The sequence below is a fragment of the Lissotriton helveticus genome, chromosome 3_1 (assembly GCF_964261635.1).
Source record: "Lissotriton helveticus chromosome 3_1, aLisHel1.1, whole genome shotgun sequence".
NCBI classification, from domain to species: Eukaryota; Metazoa; Chordata; class Amphibia; order Caudata; family Salamandridae; genus Lissotriton; species Lissotriton helveticus.
This window is the reverse complement of record NC_136061.1, coordinates 292311389-292337126: the sequence shown is the minus strand read 5'-3', so window position 1 is coordinate 292337126 and position 25738 is coordinate 292311389. Positions and strand designations below refer to the sequence as shown.

The 25738-nt window shown below is 44.6% G+C and overlaps 1 protein-coding gene across 1 annotated transcript in view; it reads left to right on the top strand.

The window, feature by feature from the left end:
* RPS6KB1 (ribosomal protein S6 kinase B1) overlaps nucleotides 1–25738 on the top strand; it is a 503223-nt gene that overhangs the window by 226608 nt on the left and 250877 nt on the right. Inside the window, exons 8-9 of the mRNA XM_078679829.1 lie at nucleotides 10214–10304; nucleotides 17319–17409. Coding sequence (XP_078535955.1) covers nucleotides 10214–10304; nucleotides 17319–17409 — 182 coding nt within the window. The remainder of the gene's footprint in view (nucleotides 1–10213; nucleotides 10305–17318; nucleotides 17410–25738) is intronic.

Sequence of the window (25738 nt, the reverse complement as noted above, 5' to 3'; positions counted from 1 at the left end):
AATCCAGGTATCCAGCATTGAGTAAGAAAATTACAGTAAAAAGTAACTAACTTGCCTGCAATTTATTGAAAAAGCCTATTCATTCAAATGTACTGTATTTGCTGAGCTTTGCAATCTACTGCTCCCATGTAAATCAAAGTACAATTTCTATTGCTTTTACAAACTGTTCGATATTCAATAACTTATTACTGTGCCCGGTTTGCTTGGTTCCAAAATAACACTGTATATTGTTTATACAAAAACAATTGCCCTGGAGTTCAGTCTCGAGTGTGTGAATTCATTTGCTTACTGACTGTGTACATCAAATGCTTAACACTGTCCTATGATACTGCCTTACTGCTCGACCAAGCTACCACAATAGAGTAAGGTTCTATCTAACTTTAACCTCTGCCTACCTTTGGAGTCACCTGGACCCTATACACTCTATACCTCATATTGGTCTGGTATATATAGAGCCAGTTTCTTACAGCGACCAAAGACAAAAAGACTCCACCAAAAGAGCCTCGGTTTGATGTTCCACCTTCGGATCTGAAACGGAAAGAACTGGTAATACATTCAGAAACTGGACATATTCATACCAAATTACCAGAGAAGAGGAAAATGGGCCTGCAGGACGATTACCACATCCCTCTAAAGAGAAATAATGTGGATACTAACCCTTCTCCAACTTACATTACACCTCCTTTGCCCACTGATCCAAATTTACTTGTCACACCCATAAATTCACCACCAGCACTATCACCTGACCCACAGGATGAAGGGAATCGGGGATGAGGATAGGCCACAGGACACTGACCCATGGGAAGACTGACACTGATCCGAGCACTGATAATGATCCGGATCTATATTCTTCCAAACCCTCACCACCCGACGACAACTTAGGATACATTGAGCTACTTACCAGGGCTGCACATTATCATGGGGTGGAGCTACATAAAGAGGCTGTTGAAAATTATTTCTTAATCGAAGCCCTAAGTTCCTCTCCGAGAGCTGCTCATACACTTTCAGTGCTTAAATGGATGCTTAAGCGTACAGATGAGATCCTGTGACGCAAGAATCATTACACCCAGGGTGGAAAAAAAATATAAACCAACACTTACTTACCCTGCTTACATCAAGGGTCAGCTGCCTTTAGACTCTCTTGTAGTTTCCAATGCTCGCAAGAGAGCTAACTCGCAGACCTCAGGTGAGGCCCCTCCTGATAAGGAGTCCAAATTAATTAATGCTGCCTCGGGCAAAAGGGTAGGTTACCAAGCAGCCAATCATTGGCGCATTGCTAATGCGCATGCTTTATTAGCTCGCTATGACAGGGCTCATTATGATGATCTAGAGAAACTGATACAATTTCTGCCTGATGAGCATAAAGCAAAGGCTAATGACCTTATTCAGGAGGGTAAATTAATCACAAATGCCTCCATTAAGTGCGCCCTAGATGCAGCAGACACAGCAGCACGCACAGTGAACCCCAGCGTACTGCTACGCAGGCACGCTTGGTTGAGAATTTCAGGCTTCAAACCGCAGGTGCAAGCCTCTATTCTCAACCAACAATTTGACAAGGAATACCGCTTTGGCCCAACAGTGGACACTTCGTTGGAAAAAATGAAGAAAGACACTGAGGTCGCCGAGTCCATGGGGGCTTTGCAATTTCCTTCAAATAGGGGATCATTTCATCGCTCCTTTTACAGGGTTGGCTCCAAAAATATGTCCACAGAGAATCCCTCCTTCTTACAAGGGCAACAACCAATCGCCCTCGTCAAGAGGCTATTTTAGAGGAGGGTTTAGAGGAAACAACGGTAAGGGACGAGGCAGAGGCAACTCAACACGCACTTCCCCCACAAACAACAAGCAATGACTTCCTTCCGCCACCCCCCGATTATCCCACTCCTGTCGGGGGAAGTTTCTCCCAATTTCTTCCTGTCTGGAATGCAGTCACCTCAGACAAATGGGTTCTACAAATTATCCAATATGGTTACTGCCTGGAACTTAGACATTCCTTTACACATTCTTCCATGATCACACGCAATCTCACAAGAACATCTCAACCTTCTCAAGCAAGAAGTTCTCTCTGGTAAAGAAATGAGCTATAGAACCAGTCCCATTACAATATCAAGGGAACGGTGTATACTACCTGTATTTCTTAATTCCCAAGGACGGCTCTCTCAGGCCTATACTAGACCTCATTGAACTAAATATATACATTCAGCTGGAACACTTTCATATGGTGATACTCCAACAAGTACTCCCGCTCCTTCAGCAAGTCGACTTTCTGTCCACTCTGGACTTAATGGACCCCTATTTCCATATACCAATACACCCTGCTCATCGCAAATACCTCAGGTTCGTGGTAGCGGGCCAACATTATCAATTCAAGGTGCTTCCAATCGGAGTAACTACCGCACCCAGGGTTTTCACCATATGCCTGGCAGTAGTCGCAGCTCATCTACGAAGATAATACATTCACGCCTTCCCATACTTAGACTGACTCATAAAAGCCAGCTCACAACAAAGCTGTCTGTCACACTCACAAAACAGTGCAGTTGCTCCACGATCTTGGATTCACAGTAAATCTGTCCAAGTCCCATCCCCAACCATCCAACACGCAAGCGTATTTGGGAGCCACTATAGATACACAAAAGGCTCTGCCCTACCCCAATCCGGCCAGAGTCTTCAATATGCAAACTCTACTCTCTGTTTCAGCCTATATGCAAACTCTACTCTCTGTTTCAGCCTCAACACTCATTGCCAGCTAGAGTGTTCTTGCAGTTACTAGGGATGATGGCATCTTGTATCCTAATAGTCCCTTACACAAGACTTCAAATGCATCCACTGCAGGAATGCTTAGGACGTCAGTGGAACCAGGCTCAGGGTCCATTATCAGATCCAGTGTTGGTGGACTGCTGCACCCATCGCTCTCTGCAGTGGTGGAATCCACAAAACCTTTCAAAAGGGCGTCCCTTCATTGACCCGGTTCCACAGACCGTGCTAACAGCAGACGCATCGCTTACTGGTTGGGGAGCTCATATCCAAACGCACACAATTCAGGGCATGTGGAGCTTGCAACAAAAGCAGCTTCACATAAATCATCTAGAGCTGCTAGCGATTTTTCTAGCGCTCAAAGCATTTAAAGTGTATCTAGTAGGCAAAGCTGTACTGATTTGTACAGACAACATGACAGCAATGTACTACATACAGAAACAGGGGGGACACACTCTCCAGCTGTCGCAACTAGCACAGACCATCTGGAGATGGGCCATTCGTCACAAAAAGTATCTCCCCGCAGAACACCTACAAGGAGTAAACGATCAGATTGCAGATCTGCTCTGTCATCAAAGACAACAGATACACGAATGGGAACTCCACCCTCAAGTTCTCCTCCCAGTCTTTCAGATTTGGGGCTTCCCAGACATAGATCTGTTCGCCACACACCTAAACACAAAATACCCAAGCTTCGCATCCAGGTATCCACACGCCTTGTCCGGGGCAATGCACTATGGATGAATTGGTCAGGGATATTTGCCTATGCTTTTCCGCCTCTCCCACTCATGCCATTAGTGGTTCGAAAGCTCAGACAGGCATCCCTGACAGTAATCCTAGTTGCTCCTAAATGGGCCCGTCAACCCTGGTTCACCACCCTGTTGGAGCTCTCGGTAGGTTCTCACCAAAAACTACATATTACACCCAATCTTCTCATGCAGCGCCGTGGAGAGATAAGACATCCAGATCCCAGTCATCTCAACCTTGCAATCTGGCAACTGAAGTCTTAGAGTTTGGCTACCTCAATCTCCCGCCAGACTTCATAAATATTATCAAAGACCACAAGAGCTTGCTATGCAGCAAAGTGGAAGCGGTTGGTCATATACTGTAATAACAATCGGATCAACCCGCTTGATGCTTCAGTTAAAAATATTATATGCTATTTATTACATCTGCAGCGTTCAAATTTAGCGTACACATCCATATGCTTACATCTTGCTGCCATAGCTGCATACCTTCTCTCTTCAGAGTGCCTATCATTAAAGCATTTATGGAGGGACTTAAGATTCATTCCCCCAAGACTTCCACCTGCTCCAGTGTGGAATCTCAAAATTGTTCTCACCAGACTGATTGGTCCATCTTTTGAGCCATTGCACAGATGTGAGCTGCAATTTCTCACTTGGAAGGTAACTTTCCTCATAGCTATTGTATCACTGAGGAGAGTAGGTGAGCTTCAGGCACTAACCATAGAAGAACCATTTTTACAAGTACACCAAAACAAAGTGGTTCATCGGACAAACCCTACATTTCTACCCAAGGTCATTTCTGCCTTTCATATCAACCAATCTGTTGAGTTGCCTTTGTTCTTCCCTCAACCAGATTCTGTGGCAGAAAGTGCTTTACATACCTTAGATGTGAAAAGTGCGTTACTCTACTACATAGAAAGGACGAAACCTTTCCATAAAACAAAACAACTATTTGTGCTTTTGCTCCTCCACATAAAGGCAATACCATATCAAAATCCGGTATTGCACGGTGGATAGTCCAGTGCATTCAAACATGCTATGCAAAAGCAAAACTAACAATGACCATTCCCATCGCGTATCGCTCTTCCAAAGTTAACGCTTCCCTGGTATGACGGTGGTATAGCACTTCCGGATATCAGGCGGTATTATTGGGCCTCCCAGCTTGCTGCAATTAATCACGGGATGTATGGCCCGGCATTGAATCCAGCGTTTGAAATGGATAGATGGCTATTACCGGGGGGTGACTATAACAGAGCGCTCTATTCTGGATCCTCTTGCTTACAGCTATCGGGTCCCATGGGGATAGCTGTACGAGTGTGGCATAGTGCGACCGCGGCCATGGGCTGGAGGGATCGATTGACCCGCGCGACTCCGCTTTACGCTTCTGCGAGACTGGGTTGCCTGTGGAGAACGAAAGGGTTCGAGAAATGGGATATGATTGGCATCAGTAAAGTGCGTGATCTTTGGGTTAAGGGCAGGATAAAGACTTTCGCAGAACTACAGGCGGAATACAAGCTAAGTGATAGGGAATTCTTCCGCTATGCTCAAGTCCACCACGCGTTGAAATCGGTTTTCCCAGTGGGTGGCGACGTTCCGGAATCCTCCCCCCTCGAAGATCGTATATTGGATGGTCATGTGCCGGATAGCACTATTTCTTTGATCTACAAAAAGATGATCAATGATCGCTCGAGCTTGCTCATACACCTCAGGGCAACCTGGATTGCGGATGGTATTGAATTAGACGACGAGGACTGGCAATCTGCGATCTCCTCTCCCAGTGAGGTCGCAATCCCGGCCCGTCTCCGCCTGGTCCAGCTCAAAATCCTTCATCGGATTTATGTTACCGGCCCCCGCCTGATTCATATTGGCTATTCGACGGATGGCTTGTGTAGACGTGGTTGTGGTCTGCTTGGTACCTTTCTCCTCATAATTTGGGAATGTCCTGAGATGGTGCTTTTCTGGAACCGCATACATGAGGTGATGAATGACGTAACAGGTGTTGTGATGTTGCCAGAGGCCCGACGATGTCTGCTGAATGTCTGGGGGCCAAATGACTATGATGTGTAGCAGTTACGATGGGCGACCCTTGGTAATATGATTGCTAAGAGAGACATTGCACAGCTTTGGGGGTCCCAAAGGCCCCCCACAGTGATGGCTTGGAAAGAAAACATGGACTGGTGCATGTTTAGAGAGAAGACTGTATACGTGGCGAGAGGTAGACCCAGAAAATGGGGGAAAATTTGGAATCAATGGAACTCGTACCGGGGAGATATATGTACGCCCCCTCTCACAGAGATCTCTAGTCTCCTCCCCCCCCCCCCCCCCCGTCTCCCTGACCCGACATTCCTGGTATAGTATAGCGTACTTTGTTCTTGATTTTGTGTTTCCTGCTTCCTGCCCCCTCATCTGTGTACAACAACTCCTGTAGCATACTACTGTGCATCTCCCGTCCTCCTTGAGCACTCGCCAGACTGATGTACCACTGTCATATTGCCTTGTTTGTTTTTCTATGTTTCTTTTATTAAAATAAAAAAGTTACCCCAAAAAAAACCCAATGACAATTCCCCCTACAGCACACTCCACACGCAAACAAGGGGCTTCTATGGCATTCTTTGGAAATATACCCATAGATGACGTCTGCAAAGCTGCAATATGGTCTTCACCGCACACATTCACAAAACACTATTGTGTAGATGTATTAGGAAGACGGCAAGCTAGTGAGGACCAAGCAGTTTTACGTACACTATTTCAAACGACTGCAACAGCTACAGGTTAGTCACCGCTTTGGGAGATCACTGCTATATAGTCTATGCAAAGCATGCGCTCTACAGCTCACATGCCTCGAACGGAAAAATCTCCTTACTCAGTATGCATCTGATCTTTGCATGTAGAGCTGTAGATTCACATGCGGCCACCTGCCTTCCCGGGTACCTATATCTGTTGCAGTGACATCTTACTTAGATACATATATACATGGATATCTGTCTACTGCTCTCACTAACTCCGTTATCACCCTCTGCGGGAAAGCAATCTAACAATGGAGTCGATGCCCAGGCGCACTATCACCGAAAGGAGTCACCTACCTCGTGACTGGAAAAGACTTCTTCGAACGAAAACAAAGTGCAAACATACGGACTCAAAACTAAATGGCAGGCTATGCAAAGCATGTGAATCTACAGCTCTACAAGCCAAGAACAGATGCATACTGTGCAAGTAGCATTTTCCTTATGAGGGGCCTCTTCTGTGCTTTCCCACCGGTGCATGCACCCCCTCCGGAGTAGAAGCTCAACTTGTTCCTCGAACAACTAATGAGGCAGCCTTTTGAACCAATTCACCAAGCAGAGCTAAAGTTTCTCACCTTAGGTAGCCCTCCTACTGGCTCACACTTCTTTGAGGATTGTTTGCGAAATCCAAGCTTTTACAGTCCAGGAACCATTTCTAAATTTCGCTGATAACTGTGACCCTTCGAATGAACCCTGCTTTTATTCTAAAAGTCCCGACACAATTCCACCTCAACGAACCAGTAATACTTCAGTCTTTATTCCCAAATCCATCTAGTCCTGTAGAGCAAGCGTTACACACGCTGGATATTTTAAAAGATGTTTAAAATTCTACCTGCCTAAGACAAAGGATATAAGAAAGAGTGATCAGCTACTGGTGGCTTACGGACAGGGCGGAGAAGGAACAGCAGTAACTAAAGCTACTGTCGCCAGATGGGTCTCCTCAGCAATATCATAAGGTTAATAAGCCCTTAACAAGAAGAACTAAGGCACACTCCCCCAGGTTCACAAAAACAAGTTTATTTAGACATTTGTACATAAAACATTCTCAAATAAGGCACACTTCACAGTTAAAACATTACAAGGACCCCCCTCCTAGCAACCCTACCCACAAACCCCTACATTTCATAATTAAAAATCTGTTTGACAGACAGTAAAAACTGAGCAACTCCAACTGCCACATCAAGATAACGCATTTCGGACAATAACTCCACAGCTTTATTTCTATGGAGAACATCATATTTAAAAAACAAGGGTCTTAAAAACTTAATTTGATTTGCATAATAAGGGACGCAATCCATAAGAATATGCTTAAGGGTACATTTAACTTTCAAAGGGCAGGAGCAGAGGCCACAATTATTCTGCACCCTAATCCTATGTCGGCGGGATGAGTAAATTGGGTTATATCCCACCCTGGCCTTTATTATAGCATTCCTCAATCCTGGGTTTAGTAATAGTGATAGATAAGAAAATACACTATCCTAGCCCAATGTAGCAATCGAGAGGCTAATGGACTATCTCTTTTTCAGATACACTAGGTCAATTGATTCAGACGCCGTAGCAGCAGATTCTCTCGTTGCCTGGAAAGGGGAGCCAAGATGTGACTGTACCACTATTTATATGGAGATTCCTATGTGCAATTATTCTGGTTCTTACAGCCTTTGCCCACATCCTTTTACTGCTTTGGATCTCTTCCCAACACAATTTGGAAACTTTAACCACCTCATCATTTTCCAAAACGTGTTAAAATATCTTCGAGCCCGAGTAGAGGCCACCTTGTTCCAAGATACTAGATTGCACTCTCTCCTTATGGTCTGAATCATGTTACTTTGGGATGTGTTACGTCTTTTAAACACTACCCCTTCCAATCTATCCCATTCATAGGTTGGATCAAGGGGAAAAACCTCTCCCCCATACAGGCCTAGCGGAGGTATATTCCCTTCAAAAGCCTTTAATAGTGGGATATGAGAGAGCCCCCTGAACCTACTGTTGAATCTTGACCGGCAGCTGGCCTGCAATAGGGCCTTTTGTTTGGTAGCATCCCAATGCGCACCCCAATTCAGATTCCAGGGCAGTTTGTACATTGGCAGCTCTGTTTGCTGGAGTAGCACTAGAAAAGATTTGCTGTGCTGCGACATGGAAGAGTGTCCACACTTATACGCAGCATTACTGTCTGCAATCTATGTAGCTTGAAGATGCAGGTGTGGGCCAAGCGGTATTATGTCATCTCTTCTATTAAGGTGGGCATCTTCTCTGGCAAAAGAGGAATTTTATTTTCATTAACTAACGACAGTACACTTTTTGGATACTGCTTGCTATTCTGATTTAAGCATGTGAATCTATGAAAGATACCCCAATACTGGATAAGAAAATAAGTTACCTGTAACTGCGGTTATTCAGTATTGGTATCTTTCATAGTTTCACATGTAACCCACCCTCTCGCTTCCTATAGGAGGGTTAGTAAATTTACATCGATTGAGTTTGGATGAGGGGCTCCTCTATTGTTAAAGTGAGGATAATGCTTCCACTCCCCAGATTCCTATCAAGTCCTGTTCCTCCATCAGTCAGTGGTGTAGCAGTGAAGATGTAGGCTGTTAAACGAGATAATATGCAGATACCCAGCTCTGTTTGAGATGATGATTCTGCTCCTCTGTGGGTGGAGATGCGAATAAAATATTAAAAGCCTAGTACAGAACCAGGTAGTTGAGGCATTAGCAAGAAAGACACACATGGAGGAGATTCCAGGGGAGCTGACAAAATGCCAGACCAGGAGAAATTATGGCTCATTATAGTCATTATCTTAAGGAGATTTTGTGTGATGTGAAGGTAGGTAATATTTGAGAGACTTGAAGGCAGGCAGAAAGACCGAGCTATGAGGAAAAGAGCAAGCATCTTGCATGTCCAGCGCAGTAAGAGAACCCTCCCTGCTTGCAGAGTTATTACATATTGGAGCAGATTCTGCCTCCTAAGGGGGGAGAGAGCGAAGCCAGAATTGGTGCACTAATACAGAGAAAATATACCTCCCAATTAAATATGAGACTGGGATGCCCATGAGTCCCTTGTGTACTTTCCTAACAAAATGAATAGAGTATAGAATTGTGGTGAAGCGAATTGCGAGAAGCCAGTAGAATCAAGGGGATTATTATAAATAAGAAGTGGTTTAGGACACCATATTGACTATCTTGTGATGAGCATTTTTGTTTTTTAAAGTACTACATTGCCAGTACACTGAGATTGCCTGAGATGAAATATCACTAAGGGGCCCATGATTGAATGGCATTGCCACTTCACACGTGCTATTTCCACTTCGGGGCTAAACGTTGTGTATATGAAGTCTACATTAATTTGCTTGTTCACCCTTTCCATGGCCATCTTTGTAAGCCGGATTATATGCATTCTGATGTCATGTGATTGTGGGACAAATATGTGGATGTCTTGAAGGCCTCTTTGTGTTCAAGAGTGTGAATGAGTACCTGAAAATCTATTGGTGTGTGTATGAATTTCCCTTTCTGTATGTGGTACAAAAGGGGATGGGCAATATTTTTCAGTGTGTGCATAGGTATTTTCTGGCTTTGTCAGTGCTTGTCTGGAGTGATCCGACTGCTATGAAACAGCCATGATGCACCATAAAACGTTTGTGGTTATTTGGTTCTCAAGATGCTTTCCAATATTGAGAGTGGTGTTCCTACTTAACAGTGCTTTTATTCTTTGTAAATCAAACTTTGCACGGTGTTTAATAAAGGTGTGGACTGAAAAGGATCATAAAGTATGGCACGCCAAATCTAGAATCCTTTGGTAGTGCTTATGTACGAAAGCCTAGCTTACAAAACTGCAGATAGTCAGAAATACGTCTGGTTTACAGTATTCTAACATGAACGCATTCAACATGTTGAGCTTTGCATCTGGCTTTAGCTTGTCTTCTCTTCTTTCTAGGGCATGTAAAGCTGACCGATTTTGGCCTGTGTAAGGAGTCCATTCATGATGGGACAGTCACACACACGTTCTGTGGAACCATTGAATATATGTGAGCTCCCTCAAATTGATTGTTGGCTTGGTGTTTTAGGCATTGTCTTTTTATATGCGTGTATATCTGTATATACGTATGTATGTATGTGTGTGTGTGTATATATATATATATATATATATATATATATATATATATGTATGTGTATATATATATGTGTATATATATATATATATATATTTTGAGGCATGTGAGCTGTACATCACATGCTTTGCATAGCCTGCCATCTAATGTTGGGCCGGATGTTTGCAATTTGTTTTTCATCGAAGAAGTCTTTCCCAGTCACAAGGTAGGTGACTCCTCCTTTCGGTGATAGTGCGCATGGGCATCGACTCCATTGTTAGATTGTTTTTTTCCGACATCGGGTTTGGATGTGAATTGCGGCGTTCAGGTTCTACACTGTTTCTCCGGTTTCCCTCGACAGTCAATCTACTATCCTCAACAGTATTGTTTCCCAATCGTGTTTTCCATTCTCCGCGTATCATTTCGACTCAAGGTCTTCAATCTGAAAACTCGATGGAACGGATTCCATTCAAACTTTGTCCTGGGTGTCGCGCTATGTTTCCGTGCACCGACTTGCACGAAGTGTGTAATTTGTGTCGATCCCCGGAACACGACAGAGGACTGCGACGCTTGCAGAGCATTTCGATCTAAGAAGACTCTCCGTCACGATATACAACACCAAAGCGGCTCCGCATCGGACATCTTTGGTGAAGATTCCGATCGAGAAGAGTTCCACGCTCAAGGAGCCGAAGAGGAAGCCGAACACGTCTGTGCTCGAGGCAGACTCCGACATGGAAGAACAAGAGCAAGTAACACCGGGTCAGCGAACCGTGAGTACAGATGTCCCCCTGCCCCAACACTTGCCAAAGAAAAAGGCTCCGGTCCTTCCTCTGCTCTCGGGCCAAGGTCGGCACCCAGAAAAAGTTTTGGACGCCCCTCTGCCGAAACCCAAGGCAAAGCCTTCCTGCTCGGGATCGTGTCAGCCCCATGCCGGTGCCAAACATGGACATTCGGCATCGAAGTCGAAGCACGTCGTCGTTGCCCTCCCCTCGCTACTGAAGAGTAAGTCTTCGTAGCCGAAAGCTTTGAAGCCGAAACTTTCGATGCCGAAAACTACGGTACCCAAAGAAAAATCAACTTTATCATCAAAAGAGCCTCGTTTTGACGTTCCGCTGGCAAACACGAATCCGAAACAAAAAGAACTGGTCATCCATCCAGACGCTGGCCATATTCAGCTAAACTACCAGAAAGGGGGGGAAAGGACCTACAGGAGGACTATTACATTCCTTTAAAGCGCAAGAATGTGGGTACTAACCCTTCTCCTCCTTATATTGCACCTCCTTCACCTACTGACCCAAATTTTCTTATCACTCTCACAAGGAGGAAGAGAGACCACAGGACATTAATGACTCGTGGGAGGACTATGACACAGATCCGAACACTAACAATGATCCAGATATACCCTTCCAAACCCTCACCACCCGATGACAACATAGGGTATATAGAGCTACTTAATTGGGCTGCTATTACCATGGGGTGGAATTACACAAGGATGCTCTAGAGGAGGATTTCTTGTTCGAAACCTTAAGTTCCTCTAAGAGATCTACTCAAACATTACCTATGCTCAAGGGAATGCTTAAGCATACGGACAACCTTTTTAAAGACCCGGTGCAGGCAAGAATTATTACGCCCAGGTTAGAGAAAGTACAAGCCAGCACCTAGTGACCCCACTTACATGAAGGGTCAGCTTCCATTAGACTCCCTTATAGTTTTTAATGCTCGCAAAAGAGCAAATTTACGAACCACAGGTGAGGCCCCTCCTCCTTATAAGGAGTCAAAATTAATCGATGCCTCCGGCAAAAGAGTAGCATTGCAAGCAGCCAATCATTGGTGAATCACAAATGCACAACAAATGCACAAGCTCTATTAGCTCGCTACGACAGGGCTCATTAACATGAGCTAGAAAAATTAATACTGTTTCTGCCCGACGAGCACAAAACAAAGGCTAATGACCTCATTCAGGAGGGTAAATTAATCATGAACACCTCTATTAGGTGCGCCTTAGAGGCAGCAGATACAGAAGCCCTTGCAGTTAACACCAGCATACTGCTACGCAGGCATGCTTGGCTGATAATCTCAGGCCTCAAACCAAAGGTCCAAGCCTCTATTCTCAACCAACAATTTGATAAAGAACACCTTCGGCCCAACAGTGAACCTCCTTAGAGAAAATGAAGAAAGACACTGAGGTCACCAAGTTCATGGGGGCTTTGCAATTACTTTCCAATAGGGGATCCTTTCGTCGCTCCTTTTACAGGGGTGGCTCCAAAACATTTCACCAGAACATCCCTCCTCTTACAAGGGCAATAATCAGTCACCCTCATCAAGAGGTTACTTTATAGGAGGGTTTAGAGGTAACAACGGTAAGGGAAGAGGCAGAGACAACTCAACACAGACTTCTCCTGCAAACACCAAACAGTGACTTCCTTCCGCTACACCCGATAATTCCACTCCTGTCGGGGGAAGTCTCTCCCAATTTCTACCCGTCTGCAGTACAATCACATCAGACAGATGGGTTCTACAAATTATCCAATATGGTTACTGCCTGGAACTTAGACACTCACCCAAACATTCCTCCAAGGTCACATGCAATGTCACAAGAGCATCTCGACTTTCATTTGGTGACACTCTAACAAGTGCTCCCGCTTCTTCAGCAAGGTGACTTTCTCTCCACTCTGGACTTAAAGGATGCCTGCTTCCACATCCCAATACTCCCCGCAAATACCTCAGGTTTGTGGTAGCAGGCCAACATTATCAGTTCAAAGTGCTCCCATTCGGAGTCACTACAGCACCCAGGGTATTCACCAAATGCCTGGCAGTAGGCGCAGCTCATCTACAAAGACAACACATTCACGTCTTCCCATACTTAGACGACAGGCTCATAAAAGCCAGCTCGGTACAAAGCTGTATACGAGACACTCAAAGAACAGTGCAGCTGCTCCACGATCTTGGATTCACAGTAAATCTTTCCAAGTCCCATCTCCAGCCCTCCAACACACAAGCGTACTTTGGAGCCACTCTGGCCTACCCAAATACAGCCAGAATCGGCAACATACAGACTCTACTCTGTCAGTTCCAGCCTCAACACTCATTGCCATCATCAAGGATGATGGCGTCTTGCATCCTTATTAGTCCCTTTCGCAAGACTTCAAATGCATCCCCTTCAGGAATGCTTAGCACATCAGTAGAACCAGTCTCAGGGTCAGTTATCAGATCTTGTGTTGGTGGACGGCCGCACTCCTCGCTCTCTGCAATGGTGGAATCCACAAAACTTTTCCAAAGGGCGGCCCTTCATCGACCCTGTTCCACAGACAGTGCTAACAGCAGACTCATCGCTCACTGGTTAGGGAGCTCATCTCCAAACTCACACAATTCAGGGCATATGGAGCCTCCAACAAAAGCAGCTTCACATAAATCATCTAGAGCGTCTAGCGGTTTTTCCTAGCGCTCAAAGGCTTTCAAGATCATCTAGTAGGCAAAGCTGTCCTGATATTTACAGAAAACATGACAGTAATGTACTACACACAGAAACAGGGGGGACACATTCTCTCCAGCTGTCACAACTAGCACAGACCATCTGGAGGTGGGCCATACGTCTCAAAATGTATCTCCCATCAGAACAGGAGTGGACAGTCAAACAGCAGATCTGCTCAGTCGACAAAGACAACAGATCCATGAGTGGGAACTCCACCCTTGAGTTCTCCTCACATTCTTTCAGATCTGGGGCTTCCCAGACATAGATCTGTTCGCCACACACCTAAACGCAAAATGCCAAAGCTTAGCATCCAGATATCCACACCCATTGTCCAGAGGCAATGCACTATGGATGAATTGGTCAGGGACATTTGCCTACGCTTTTCTGCCTCTCCCACTCATTCCATTAGTGGTTTGAAAGATCAGACAGGTGTCCCTGACACTAATCCTAGTTGCTCCCACATGGGCCCGTCAACCCTGGTTCACCACCCTGTTGGAGCCCTCAGTAGTTCCTCACCAAAAGCTACATCTTATACCCAATCTTCTCACGCAGAGCTGTTGAGAAATAAGACGTCCAGATCCCAGTTATCTCCGCCTGGTGATCTGGCACCTGAAGTCTTAGAGTGTGGCTACCTCAATCTTCCGCCAGACTGCATGAACATTATCAAAGAGGCTAGACGTCCTACCACAAGGGCTTTCTATGCCGCAAAGTGGACGCAATTTGTGATTTATTGTAATAACAATCAAATCAACCCCTTGATGTTTCAGTTCCGAACATGATATGCTATTTACTGCAACTAAAGCTTTCAAATGTAGTGTACACATCCATTCGCTTACATCTAGCTGCAATAGCAACATACCTTCAAAATAGACATCTGTCTCTCTTCAAATTGCCTGTCATTAAGGCATTTATGGAAGGACTTAATAGTCATTCCCCCATGACTTCTACCTGCTCCTGGGTAGAATCTCAATATTGTCCTCACCAGACTGATGGGTCCACCCTTCGAGCCATTGGACAGATGTGTGCTGCAATTTCTCACTTGGAAGATATCTTTCCTCAGCTATCACATCACTGAGGAGAGTAGGTGAGCTACAGGCACTTACCATAGCGGCACCACTTTTACAAGTACCCCAACACAAAGTGTTTCTTCGGACTAACCCTAAATTTCTACCCAAGGTGATTTCTGCCTTTCATATCAACCGATTTATTGAGCTGCTTGTGTTCTTCCCTCAACCATATTTTGTGGCAGAACGTGCTCCACACACCTTAGATGTGAGAAGAGCATTACTCTATTACATAGAAAGGACAAAACCTTTCCGTAAGACGAAACAACTCTGTGGCATTTGCTCCACCTCATAAAGGCACTCCCATATCAAAATCAGGTATGCACTGTGGATAGTCAAATGCATTCAGATATTTTATGCAAAAGCAAAACCAACATGAATACTTCCCCCTAAAGTGCTCTCCACCCACAAACTAGGGGCTTCTATGACTTTCTTAGGAAATATCCCCATAGATGATATCTGCAAAGCTGCAACATGGTCTACACCCCACACATTCACAAAACACTATTGTGTAGATGCGTTAGCAAGATAGCAAGCTAGTGTGGGCCAAGCAGTTTTACGTACACTATTGCAAACCACTGCAACAGCTAAAGGTTTGCCACCGCTTTGGGAGATTACTGCTATATAGTCTATGCAAAGCATAGGATGTACAGCTCACATGCCTCGAAAGGTAAATGCTACTTACCCAGTATGCATCTGTTCTTGGCACATGCACCCACCCTCCTCCCCTGGTACCTATACCTGTTGCAGTGATATTTTATTTAGATACATACACATGGACATCTCTATTCTACTACTCTTACTAACTCCATTATCACCCTCTGCGGGGAAAACAGGAGGAGTCACCTACCTCATGACTGGGAAAGACTTCTTCGAAGAAAAACTAAGGGCAAACATCCAGACCCAACACTAGATGGCTCGCTATGCAAAGCATGTGAATCTACAGCTCTACATGCCAAGAACAGATGCATACTGGGTAGGTAGCATTATATATATATATATATATATATATATCTATATATATCTATATATATCTATATCTATATCTCACGAAAAAGAAAACCAGCACTCCGCTCTTTGGAAATAAAGATTTGGATTTATTAAGACACTGTTGAAGCCTACGCGTTTCGAACCAGATGGTTCCTTCTCACGGCAGTGTTAACAGTTGTCCTACTTTACTTGCAACTATATAACTTGTAATGCTTGTCAAAGTGCATTGTGGGACATGCAGTTCAAGGCTAGTTTTGCTTATTTATTTACAATTTTCTTGTTAGGTTGCAGTGCATGCACACATTTCGCTAAATTGTAGGCTTAGTGCCATACAACAATTTAAGATTCTGTAAGCACTCAGACTGTGTCTCGGCAGTGTGTTAGACTGTACATTTATTAAAATGTGTCCTTCATGTTAATGCCATGTGTTCATTTATTCGGCTGTGCAGTCATTTCATGATTCCTTGTGCTGAGTGCCCTTAACACTGCCATTCATTAGACACTATCGTATACATACGCATTTAGTAGAGAAAGCAATAAGTTTTTCATTTGGTTATGTGTTGATACCCAATTTTTGGTTTGAATATTGATTTCCCTTCGGCGTGTTTTCGAGAATACATTTATTCAAAGGTGGAAATAGAGTTCTTCACTCTCATTCAATCCTATCGGTTGTCTTGTTTTGAAGTGCATGATTAGTCTTGATTCTAATCTTCTTAAGTTTTGTTTTTTGTTGCCACCACGTTCATGTTGCTGTATTGCTGCCAGCCCAAGGAATCATGAAATGACTGCACAGCCGAATAAATGAACACATGGCATTAACATGAAGGACAAATTTTAATAAATGTACAGTCTAACACACTGCCGCGACACACAGTCTGAGTGCTTACAGAATCTTAAATTGTTGTATGGCACTAAGCCTACAATTTAGCGAAATGTGTGCATGCACTGCAACCTAACAAGAACATTGTAAATAAATAAGCAAAACTAGCCTTGAACTGCATGTCCCACAATGCACTTTGACAAGCATTACAAGTTATATAGTTGCAAGTAAAGTAGGACAACTGTTAACACTGCCGTGAGAAGGAACCATCTGGTTCGAAACGCGTAGGCTTCAACAGTGTCTTAATAAATCCAAATCTTTATTTCCAAAGAGCGGAGTGCTGGTTTTCTTTTTCGTGAACAATAATCCACGGGACCCGGTCCTGGCCCCGAACCAAGCACCGACTTGCTAAGCTGTTCCCTCTGCGACGGGATCGTTTGTGAATAATATATATATATATATGTATATGTATATGTATATATATATATATATATATATATACATATACATACCACTATAAAATGCATCATTGTGCTCAGCACTTGTCACTTGCATGGAGTATTTCCTTTGTAGGTGCCATTGTAAATGTGTATTTCTCTTACCAGGGCACCTGAGATCTTGATGAGGAGTGGCCATAATCGAGCTGTGGACTGGTGGAGTCTGGGAGCATTGATGTATGACATGCTGACTGGAGCAGTAGGTGCACATTTCATAAACTTGCTGTGTTCAACTAAGCTGTATTAATGCTTTGTACATTGAGAAAGCAGGAATTAGTTACCTCACTGTTCATTATGCTGGCCCATGACTATATGTATTCACACTTTGTAGTGTGGCGCTAACGTCTGGTTTACAGCATTGTTTTGATGCAGGACTAGAGTGTCAGCTGATTAACAATTAGCTGATCAGTTTCATCCAAAGTTTTGGAAATTAATGGTAGCAGTAAGTGCCACTTACATAAAAGGCTCTCGTCCGAGATTATTTAAAATTGTTTCCATCTGTGCCTATGCAAGCCAAGTGCTGTATATCAAATAAGCTTAATTTTATACAAAAGGAGTTGTCACTGATTTCAGTGTAGTCCTCTTACTCCCTCTGATCCCAAATGGGGACTCCTTTAGTCCTAGAATCGTTTTTTTTTGTTTTCATGTTCATTTAGTGTAATTGTCAGACTATCTAATTGAATGGTCTAGCCAACAAATCAGATGTAGATTTGAATGGCGGATACTTTATGGATTGGTGCGGTTGTGAGCGAAGTTTGCAGTGTTACCTGGGTTAGATTCAGGAATATAGTGAACGCACAAACAAAGACTCAGTTCAGTGTAGTTTAATTTTCCATTCCGATTGACAAGAAGTGGGAAGCAGACATTGTGTGTTTGAAATACTTCTAGTATTACTGATAGCTGTATTCTTTCTAGCCAATAAGGCCAAGTGTAATTTTGAAGACATCCATACTGCCAATCCTAATCATTTTTCAAAATGTATGTTCAAGGCATGTGTGCTGTAGCTACACATGCTTTGCATACTCCTTCCATCTAGTTTTGGGTCTAGATGTTTCCAAGTTTTTCTTAGAAGTCGTCTTTTTCCAGTCACAAGGTAAGGTGACTCCTCTTTTCTGTGACAATGCGCATGGGCATCGACTCCATTGTTAGGTTGTTTTCTTTCCACCATCTGGTTCAGACTTGTATTGCAGCTCTCTGATTCGAAACAGTAAGTCTGGATTCCTTCGGTTCGCTATTCACTTACCCTTGTCTGTATTGTTTTCGATTACGATTCCACCTTCTGTGTGTCGAATTTCTGAAAAATTACTTAATAAAAAAAACTCCAGCCATTGCCTTCGGGCCTAGCTCCTTTCTTCTATCCACTTCCACTAGAAAATCCATCATCGAGTCTTCTGCCAATGGAACGGAAGCCATTTTAATTATTTCCACTGTGCCATTCCAAATACCCGCGCACCGACCTTGATAAGGTCTGTAACATCTGTCTCTCCCTGGAACATGAAGAGGAAGATTGCAATGCTTGTCTGTCGTTCTGATCCAAAAAGACACTGCGGGTCAGTCTGGCTCGATGAAGAGACCTGCAGCGGCATAGTGTTGGACATCCCTGATATCTTCGGAGAAGATATCGAACAAGAAGAGATGCAAGTATCGGCAGCGGGAGAGGCCTTCTCCGTCCAGGACTCCGATTCCGGGTTGGAGCTCGAACTGGTGTACCATGACTTTCCAGCTGGACAGGGTGCCGTGAGTAACAAAGCCCCTTTGCCCACCAAACTCACTCCAACTAAACAAAAGGCTATTGGGCCACCACTGCCAACAGGCCATGGTAGGCACTGAGACTCTGATTCCAACGCTCCGTCTTCTGGCTCGGCACCAAAACAGCAAGTCAAGCCTTCCGGCTTGTGCTCGAGTCGAGATGATACCCCTTCGGTTCAGAAACATTTTATATCCAAAGATAAAATGGAGAAATTCAGCACAGCACCGAAACCTAAAGAAGCTCCTTTAAAGCCACCATGCCTATATTAGGGACAGTGAAATAATAGCTGGATTCAAAGCAGAAGAAAAAAATCCTATAAATCCTGACTCCGGCCACATTACAACAAAAGGAGAATGGACACTGAATAGAAGATTCTCAAAAGGAAAAAGGACATGGCCACTAGTCCTATTAACATCCCTCAGACACCACCACCTTCTTCACTAGTACCTATTATACCAGCTTTCCACAACACCACCAGGTTCTACAAGTACAAATCCTGATTTAGTAGATGATGATGACACTTATAATCAGCCACCACCTGATCCGTGGGACAACTACAATATAGACCCACCTATAGAGACAGACCCAGATCTATATACAGCTAAACCTACCCCTCATGATGACAATACTGCATATCAGGAGTTAATTGCTAGGGCAGTCACTTACCATGGGGTGACTTTACATAAAGAAAACCTAAAGAGGATTTCCTTTTGCAGCCTTAGGAAACGCACACAGAACATCACAATCCTTGCCTATGTTAAAATTTATGATGAGGCATGCTGACAATATTTAATAGGATCCAGTTAGAGCACGTATCCTAACACCTAGGGTGGACAAAAAATATAAACCCCCTCCATCTGACCCTGTTTTTATTAAGGGTCAGTTGCCTTTAGATTCTTTAGTAGTTTCCTTTGCCCGTAAAAGGGCATATTCACAAACCTCATGGGAGGCACCACGTTCTGATAAAGAATAAACATTAATAGATGCCTCAGATAAGAGTAGCTGCTGAGTCATCCGATCATTGTGCATAGCCAATACAAAAGGCTGCTTGGCTAGATAAGATGGGGCACACTGGGATTAGATGGTAGAACTAGTACAATATCTCCCAGAAGAACACAAGAAAAGGGGGCAAGAAATAGTGCAAGAAGGCAAGCTTATCTCTAATGTATCTATCATATGTGTGTTAGATGCTGCAGATCCTCCAGGCAGAGGAGTCAATACCAGCATTCTACTCAGGAGACATGCATGGCTCAGAATTTCTGGTTTCAAACCAGAGGTTCAACAAACTATTCTTAATGCACCATTTGATAAGGAACACCTCTTTGGGCCTCAGACCAGTCGTTGGTGAAAACGCAAAAGGATACAGATGTGGCAAAATCAATGGGAGCACTTCTGTCTCTTACTAGAGGTTCCTTTTGTCACTCCTACAGAGGGGCCTCCAAGACTAATACCACAGATGCCAGCGCATCTTTGTATGAAACAAATACAACATTTCCCCTCTTGAGGATTCTCTAAAGGTGGATATAGAGGTGGTAACTGTAAAGGAAGAGGTAGGGGTACACCAACACGCACCTCTCCATCCACTAACAAATAGTGACTTGATATCACTTCCCCCCGATCATTCATCACCTATCGGGGGAACATTATAACCGTTTCTTCCCATTTGGCAATCAAGAACAACAGACAAATGGGTGTTGGATATTATTCAACAATGTTATTGCCTGAAGCAAGCCTCCCAACACTCCACCTCGTATTCACAAACAAAAGCTATAGAACCCGTCCATTACAGCAAGGATCAGGGGTATATTCACTATACCTCCTAATTTCCAAAAAGGACGGTCCATTAAGGCCAGTCTTGGATCTCAGGCCATCAATCCTATACTTATTATCAGAACACTTCCATATGGTCACACTGCAACAAGTACTTCCACTTTTACAGCAAGGGGACTTTCTCAACACTAGACTTATAGGACGCATACTTTCAGATCCCCATTCACCCTACACATTGCAAATACCTCAGATTTGTGATAGGGAAAAATTATCAGTTCAAAGTAGTTTTATTCGGAGTAAAGACTGCACCCAGAGTGTTCACCAATTGCCTTGCACATCTACGAAGACCACAAATCCATGTTTTCCCATACCTAGAGGATTGGCTCATAAAAGCCAACACACATCCCACGTGTGTGCATCACACACAAATCACCATAAACCTTATACATCAGTTAGGATTTACAGTCCATTCACAAAAATCCCATCTTCAACCTTCTCAAATAGAACCATATCTAGGAGCAATTTTAAACACTCAAATGGCTCTAGCATATCCCAATGCAGCCAGGATTCCCAATTAATTTTCAAGCATTGTTACTCCAGTTTCAAAACAACCAGTATGTGCCAGTCAGAACATTCATGCAGCTACTCGGCATGATGGAGTCATGCATTAACATAGTGCCTCATGCAAGACTAACCATGCGTCCTCTACAAGAATGCTTAGAATGTCAGTGGAATCAATCACAGGGTCAGCTAACTGTTCTAGTTTTGGTAGACAGCCGCACTCATCACTCTCTGCAGTGGTGGAACCCTCAAAATGTATCAAAAGCACAGCCCTTTATCAACCCTATTCCGCAAGTCGTGCTCACATCGGACGCATCTCACAGGCTGGAGAGCACATTTACAACATTTAACAGTTCAAGATCTTTCGGATACCACCCAACAGAACCATCACATCAACTACCTAGAACTTCAAGCAGTTCAGTTAGCATTAAAAGCATTTCTTCCTCATCTGATAGAGAAAGTTGTCCTAGTCCAAACAGACAATATGACAACAATGTACTATGTACAAATAACGGGTGGAGGGGGGAAGGGGGCACACTCTTTGCACCTGTCACACCTCTCAGACCATTTGGCTTTGGGCAATTCATCACAAGATCCAACTCCTGGCAGAACACCTTCAAGGGACAGACAACATCTTTGCCGATTTCCTCAGCAGAATGAGACAACAAGTACATGATTGGGAAATTCAACCACAAAATCTCCTTCCGTACTTCCAAAAATGGGTATTCCCACAAATAGACCTCTTTGCCACAGCAGAGACTCAAAATGCCCAGACGTCTCCTCCAGGTTCCCACACCCTCTATCCAAAGGCAATGCCCTATGGCTCAACGGGTCAAGGATATTTGCTTATGCTCTTCCTCCTCTCCCTCTCCTTCCATTTCTGGTTCGAAAACTCAGCCAGACATCTCTCACACGATTGTGGCCCCCACATGGGCTTGTCAGCCATGGTTCACACACTATTGGAACTCTCATAGTTCCACACCAGAAGCTTCACATAACTTCAAATTTTCTCACGATAACCGTGGAAAAATCATACATCCAAACCCCAAGAAACCCAACCTAGCAATTTGGTTCCTGAAGTCAGAGTTTGGATTTTTAAACCTACCACCAGATTGTGTGACAATTCTTAAGGAAGCAAGAAAACCCACCACTAGAGCATGTTATGTAGCAAAGTGCAAAAGGTTTCTGCTATATAACACAATTAATCCACAAGATGCATCTATACAAAATATTATGTTCGAGGCATGTGGGCTGCTGAATTCATTTCTGTGCATAGCTCGCCGCCTAGTGTTGGGTCCTGATGATTGCACCTTGTTGTCCTGGAAGAGTCTTCGAAGTATCACGAGATAGGTGACTCCTCCCCTGGACTACAGTGCGCATGGGCATCTTCTCCATCCTCAGATTGTTTTTATCCTCCATTGGGTTCGGATGTTATTTCTATACTCCAACTTCGGAATCGAAACTAAACTTTTCTAGAGGCCAAAAGGCCTTCGACTTGACGGTAATGTTCCCGCTCGGTACTTCTTGACTCGATCAAGCCTTCCATCTCGACTCGGTCGTCGATGAGGGCCGCTGGGCCTTTTCGACGCCGCGTGGGCCTGCTGTCGATGGAAAAGAGCCCGTTCAAAAGGTGCCCACAATGCCACTCCAAGTTCCCGCATACTGACAGACACGCAGTATGCAACAAGTGCCTATCACCAGACCATAAGGAAGAAACCTGCCCAGCCTGCGCCCAATTCCGTTCGAAGAAAACGATCCGGATTCGACGGGCTGCTAGGCAAGAGATGCAGCGACAGGCACCGGAACCAGACAAAATCTTCGAGGATGAACAGGAACTTCCAGAAGGAGAAGATTCGGATCTAGAGATCGTCACCGTCGAGGACCACTCGGACTCTGATGACGAAATCCCACCGAGGCAAACCGTGAGTACATTGCCCCCGACACCAATTAGCCCGTTACCGAAGGCTCCGATCGAGGCATCGCCTAAAGGCCTAGCCTTCAGACACCCCAGGTCCAAGTAACGTAACCCCAAAGAAGGCTCTACAGCCCAAAAAGGTCGTCGACCTGAAGGGCGTCGAACCGAAGAAGGCTGTACAGCCTAAGGGCGTCGACCCGAAGAAGGCCGTCGAGCCAAAAAGCGCAGAACCAAAGAAGACGGCCGAAGCAAAGGGCGCCGACCCGAAGCAGGCAGTCGACCCAAAGAATGCCTCTGTGCCGAAAGTCGTCGAACCGAAGAAGGTCGCCGACACAGAGGGCGTCGTACCAAAGCCTGTGGCCCAGCTGAAAAAGGTTATTGAGCCAAACAAAGGCACCGACCCGAAACCAAGTGCTCCGAAAAAACAAGTTGATCCGAGAAAAATCGTCGACTTGACAAAAGACAGTCAACCTAAAAAACCTGTCGAGCATAGAAAGCGCATCGAACCTAGAGACCCGGTCGCAATCAATCGTCGAGCCGGACAAACAGCCCGAGCCGAAGAAGAGCAATAAGGCACCGAAAATCGTCGAACCAAAACAGGTTGTCGACCCGAAGGCAATGGTAGATCCAAAAAAGACTGAGCCAAAAAGGTCAAAGACACACCCACGGACAGTGGAAGAGGAACTCTTCCACCCAGAGCCATCAGTGGATCAGGCAAAAATATACATCAACCCAGACACTGGTAAAGTCACTATTTTACACAGGAAAAAGAGGCCACTGGACACTGAGCCTCAATCCCCCATTCCTCTGAAGAAAAAGGACTTTGGGACTTCTCCCTCTAGACCCTTCATTCCTTTCTATCCTACTATGCCTACTACGCCTTTTGATCCTTACTCTCCTACTCACTCTGGGGACAATGAGGGCGACCCAGGGGAAGATCCCCAATTTGATATTAACTATCCTGAGGATCCTAACCCTCAAAATGAACCATGGGTAGAGCTCACTGATCCTTATGACACGCATCCCATCCCTGACACCTCCTCATACCCAACAAGGCCGTCACCTACTGACGACACCATTGTCTTCAACCAGCTAATAGATAGGGCAACGTAGTACCACAATGTAGACATGCACAATGAACCTATAGAAGAGGACTTTTTATTCAACACATTCCCTACTACTGAGAAAAATGTCAGAACCCTCCCTATGTTGAAAGGGGTCCTAAAACACGCGCCAGACATATTTAAAGATACAGCCAGAGCACGTGTAATCAATCCCAGGATTGAAAAGAAATATAGAGCGTCCCCTACAGACCCTACTTATATCAGAGTATAGTTGCCATTAGATTCACTGGTGGTGGCCAACGCACTCAAATGGGCCAACTCACAGACAACAGTAGAAGCTTCACCTCCTGATAAAGAGTCCAAAATACTAGAGGCCTCGGGTAAAAGAGTAGCATCCCAGGCCTCCAATTCATGGAGAATTGCAAATACACAAGCTCTACTAGCTCGTTACGACAGGGCACACTACGACCAGCTTGAAAGTGTGATGCAACACCTGCCTGAGCCTTTCAAGGCACAAGCTACTGACCTCATACAGGAGGGGAAATTTATAACAAACGCCTCCATTAAATGCGCACCTGACGCAGCAGACACTGCAGCCAGGTCCATTAACACAGGCGTCTTATTCGAAGACATGCATGGCTACGCATTTCAGGCTTTAAGAACGAGGTGCAATCCACCATTCTTAACCAACCAGTGAATCAAGACTTCCTTTTCGGGCCTGCTGTCGACGCCATTTTAGACAAATTGAAGAAGGATACTGAGACTGCAAAATCAATGGGTGCATTGCAGTTTCAACAACACAGAGGTTCCTTTCGACGCTCCTCATACAGAGCAGCTACACGAGGCAATACTTCACAAACCTCATCTGCATACAAAAGCAACACACAAGGTTCCTTTACCAAGAACTCCAACAGAGGAGGTTATAGGGGCGAGGACGTGGAGGCAATAACGCCAGAGCCTCCACTGCCACAAAACAGTGACTTCATCACACTACCTCCAGACCATCTAACACCGGTCGGAGGCAGAGTCCAACAGTTCCTACCTGTCTGGAACTCGATTACCACAGACAGGTGGGTGAGACAAATTATCCAGTCTGGCTATTGCCTAGAACTCACCTCTACCCCACCAAACATACCACCCAGGCACCGTCCTATGTCCAAGGAACACATCACCCTGCTACAACAAGAGGTGCGATGCATGCTGGAAAAGGGGGACATAGAGCCAGTCCCTTTCCAACATCAAGGGACAGGAGTACTCACCATACTTCCTTATTCCCAAGAAGGACGGTTCACTCAGACCAATATTGGACCTCAGGCCCCTAAATCAATACATGCTGTTGGAGCACTTCCATATGATCACACTACAGCAAGTGCTCCCGCTGCTCCAGCAAGGAGACTTCCTAGCAACATTGGACCTCAAAGATGCATATTTTCACATACCTATCCATCCAGCTCACAGGAAATACCTT